This window comes from Anopheles coustani, chromosome 2 (genome assembly GCF_943734705.1).
Source record: "Anopheles coustani chromosome 2, idAnoCousDA_361_x.2, whole genome shotgun sequence".
NCBI classification, from domain to species: domain Eukaryota; kingdom Metazoa; phylum Arthropoda; class Insecta; order Diptera; family Culicidae; genus Anopheles; species Anopheles coustani.
The window spans coordinates 67,057,313-67,061,134 of record NC_071289.1 but is presented as its reverse complement, the minus strand read 5'-3'; the positions used below and the strand labels follow the sequence as shown (position 1 = coordinate 67,061,134).

At 50.8% G+C, this 3,822-nt stretch overlaps 1 protein-coding gene across 1 annotated transcript; it reads left to right on the top strand.

The window, feature by feature from the left end:
• The first annotated feature begins 317 nt into the window (after window positions 1-317).
• LOC131264871 (UDP-glycosyltransferase UGT5-like) lies at window positions 318-2,281 on the top strand. Its single transcript, XM_058267138.1, has 5 exons — window positions 318-488; window positions 554-641; window positions 717-912; window positions 1,016-1,867; window positions 1,936-2,281. Exons 1-5 carry the CDS (start codon window positions 318-320, stop codon window positions 2,279-2,281), a joined length of 1,653 nt encoding a protein of 550 aa, XP_058123121.1.
• Window positions 2,282-3,822: the final 1,541 nt, after the last annotated feature.

Genomic DNA, 3,822 nt, shown 5'->3' with positions numbered 1-3,822 from the left:
TTCGGAGTTCAAAACTTAACTCAATCGGAGCTAATCAACACATGAGGTACACGCCGGCGGAACCAACCAACGTACGTGGTGCGTCCGAATTCGATGGCTGTTTTTTTGTTCGATGTTGGGCTGCTCTTATCGATCGAGGTGCATTATCAGAGCGAATGGCGTGCGCCATCGACGAACCTTATCGTGGCAAAGTAGACTACGCCAGCCAGTACGACTAAGCGGTTTGGCAGACGACGAAGTTCGAACGTTCGAAGCAGCCCACAACACCTCGTGAGTAATCCTTGTGCGCCGGTCTCTCGTCAGAGACATAGACAGTGATGGTCTGCAAGTTCGTCGGAGGGTACATAGTGCTGGTGGCTCTCGTGCTAGCCGGTAGTTTGAGTTCGTCCAGCGGCGCAAAGATTTTGGCCGTGTTTCCGAGCATCAGCAAGACGAACTACATCTTCGGGCAGGTACTGTTCGAGGCACTTGCAGCACGTGGACACAATGTAAGTGATGGCTAGAACCTTGCGTGGTGAGTTCCCTACAAACTTTTTGGTTTCCATTCGCCAAGGTAACTATCGTGAGTCCCTTCGAGGTGCAGTACGCGCACGAAAACATCCGCCAGGTGAGGATAACGGGACTGTACAGCCACGTCGAAGGTAAGCTCCCGTGCCGGTGTTTGTCCAACGGCTTATCGATTGCAGCGGAACCCTTTTGACATTGGTACCCCATAGATTATGGACTCACGGCGAACGTGTTCACCAAGCGGGACAAATCGAGCTTCTACGGTAACACCAACCTGATCTACGGTACGGCGGCGATGGCCGACTACACGCTGGGTCATGCGAAGGTTCAGGAACTGTTGAAGAACCCATCCGAGGCGTTCGACCTGCTCCTGCTGGATCAGGTGCTGTGTGAAAGTTTACTCGGGTAAGCGAGACGCACACGTTGCCGACGTCACGTCCATGTGCGTCAAAATCTTATCGCCCGTCTCCACTTATGCTTTACGCCCGTTCGCTCGTTTGTTGTGCAGGCTGGCTTATCATTACGGTGTGCCGGCGATTGTGTACAGTGCCGAGGCCCCGAACAAGTACACCAACGAGATGGTGGCGAACCCGCACAATCCGGCCTACAATCCGATCCCGTCGCTCGGTTACTCCGACCGCATGACGCTGGTGCAGCGCGTCTGGAACACGTTCGTGTCGGTGTGCGAGCAGTTTAACTACAAGTACCTGTACCTACCGTCGCAGGAAGCCGTCTACCAGCGGCATTTCCAACGGAAGGGGACACTACCCCCGCTGTTGGATCTGATCCACAACGTAAGCCTGGTGCTGGTCAATAGCCATCCGGTGATCAACTTCGCGCGCCCATTCGTACCAAACATGATTGAGGTCGGTGGGGTGCACATCCGGGAGTTCGAGGATACCGGGTTCTCGCAGGACGTCATCAATTGGGTGGAGAAGGCCAAGAATGGCGTCATCTACTTCAGTATGGGCACGAACATTCGGTCGGCGGACTTCCCCGACTATCTGCGGGATGCGTTCACGGGTGCGTTCGGACGGTTGAGCCAGGTACTGGTCATCTGGAAGTGGGAGAACGCGACGTTGGCCAACCAATCGGGGAATGTCATCGTCGGTCCGTGGATGCCGCAGCAGCAGCTTCTGGCGCACCCTAACGTGAGGCTCCATATCACGCACGGTGGGTTGCTGAGCATGATGGAGACGGTGTACTACGGCAAACCGATCCTCGGGCTTCCACTTGCCGGCGATCAGGAGATCCTGGTGAACCGTGCCGTTGACGCTGGTTACGGTCTAAAACTGGACTATCAAAATGTCACCGAGGAACTAGTGTTGGAGTTAATTAATGAAATGCTCAACGAGCAAAGGTGAGTCCTCTACTAACCGCCTATAGCGATCATGTGATCCATTCCTTCCGAACCCTTCTTTCGCCCAGCTTCCGCTACGCCGCTCTCAAGGCATCGCGACAGTTCCGCGAACAGCCGCAAAAACCGATGGAGAAGGCCCTCTACTACATCGACTACGTCCTCAAGAACGACGGTGGCGTCAACTATCTGCGCAGTGGAGCTCTCTATCTGTCGTTCTGGTCGCGCCATGTCGTCGACGTGGCGATCATGGTGCTGCTGATCGTGATGCTACCGGTCGGGTTGTTTGCGACGCTTATTCAAATCATTCTGCGCAAAACGCACCAGCGAAAGTTGAAGAACGCGTCCACCGCCGACAAGACGAGCAGCGCAGGAAAGCCGACAGAATCGAAAGAATTGAAAAAGAAACGGAACTGATGAGGGGGAAAAGTGGTGCGAAGTGGTGCAATGGGTGTGGGGACTAAACGAGGGATCTTTTATAGACATCTTCCAAAGAAGAAGTACTGCTTCAATTTTGTATATCGCGTTATTAGATTTGTACAAATATAGTTGAACATAATTTTACTGAAAACAAATGGAGTAATATGTTCTATAACCATTTTTTAACAACGTTATACAGTTTTCAATAAAAAGGAAGGAAACTCACAAGCCAATGGAAATGAAAATTGCGATTGCGAACTAATAGATGAAATCGGGACATTTCACATTTCTCATATTTCCGACAGTATCCTATCGATGAAGCTATGTTTGATTTTTTTACATAGCCTTTTCCAATTTCAGGAGGAAAAAAAAGTTACCGGTTGTTAATTTCGTATCACTCACGCCCGAGGGTAGACAACAAAGCAAAACATCGGTCGGCTGGGGAAAAACGTAGCCGGAAAAATGCTGGAAAGATTCGATATCACCACATTCACCAATGCGAGCATTTAATAGCACTCCGCACACTCTCTCCGACTAATGATGCCATCTTGTCGTTACGGAAGGAAAAAACGGTCTCGTTTTCCCCCGCCCCGTCCACAAAAAAAAAAACCAACAAGAGGTGTGCAGGAAAAATCGGCACACATGAACGCACCGAAAAACCGTATCACAACCGGAAGGGCTTTATGAACGGGTCTGCTGTTCCTGTTGGAGCACTTCCGTCGTCGAAATTGTGTTGACGTGACGTTGTCTACTGTTCCTAAATGATTTTTGTGTTTGGGATGTTTTTTTTTCTGCTTTTTGGTTTGCACCCACATGGCGAAACACATCCGTGTGTATGTGAGTGACGAAAGGTCTGGCGTAGGAACTTGCCTCGCGTGAACGGTAATGGGGCAAACCGAGCGGCCCCCACATTCATCGTTCGGTTTGCGTCTTGTTAAGGAGATCAGGTCCCTAAGCAGCTTAGAGTCAAAATGTAGCCAATTTTTCGTCATCATCAACTCTTCCCCAAGGCTGGGGAACATGGATGAGGACATTTTTGTCTCCGTCAAACCGAGGGACCTTGTGTATGTGTGTGTGAGTGTGATTGCATTTGGTTCCCGGCAAAGATTCCACCATCGCTTGACGATGTTTCCGTTGTTTTGGCGCTGGTTCGCAACAACGTGCACGGTATGGCATGGTTTGAATTGAAGCGAAACCCCTGCGAAGCTTCTGTAAAACACGCCGTGCGCTAGAATTGCGTTAGGGGATTTTCTAGGAACGTTTTCCATCTTGCCTTTTTGTTTTCCCACCGAGCAGTGGCTGCGGAAAAGAATGGGTTTTGATGAGCCGTGCGCTCCTGGAAGCGATCTCTTTGACATCCCAACGTCAACAACAGCCATCATCGTCGGGCGAGGGAAAATTATAAAATGCAAATCAATCTCCAGCAGCCCACCCCTCCGCCTTTGCTTGTTTGTGTTGGTGTGGGTTGATGTACAACCCAGCATCGACAGAAGGTTCCCCGGGAGAAAAACAACACACGATCGGCGTGGGGTCAGTTA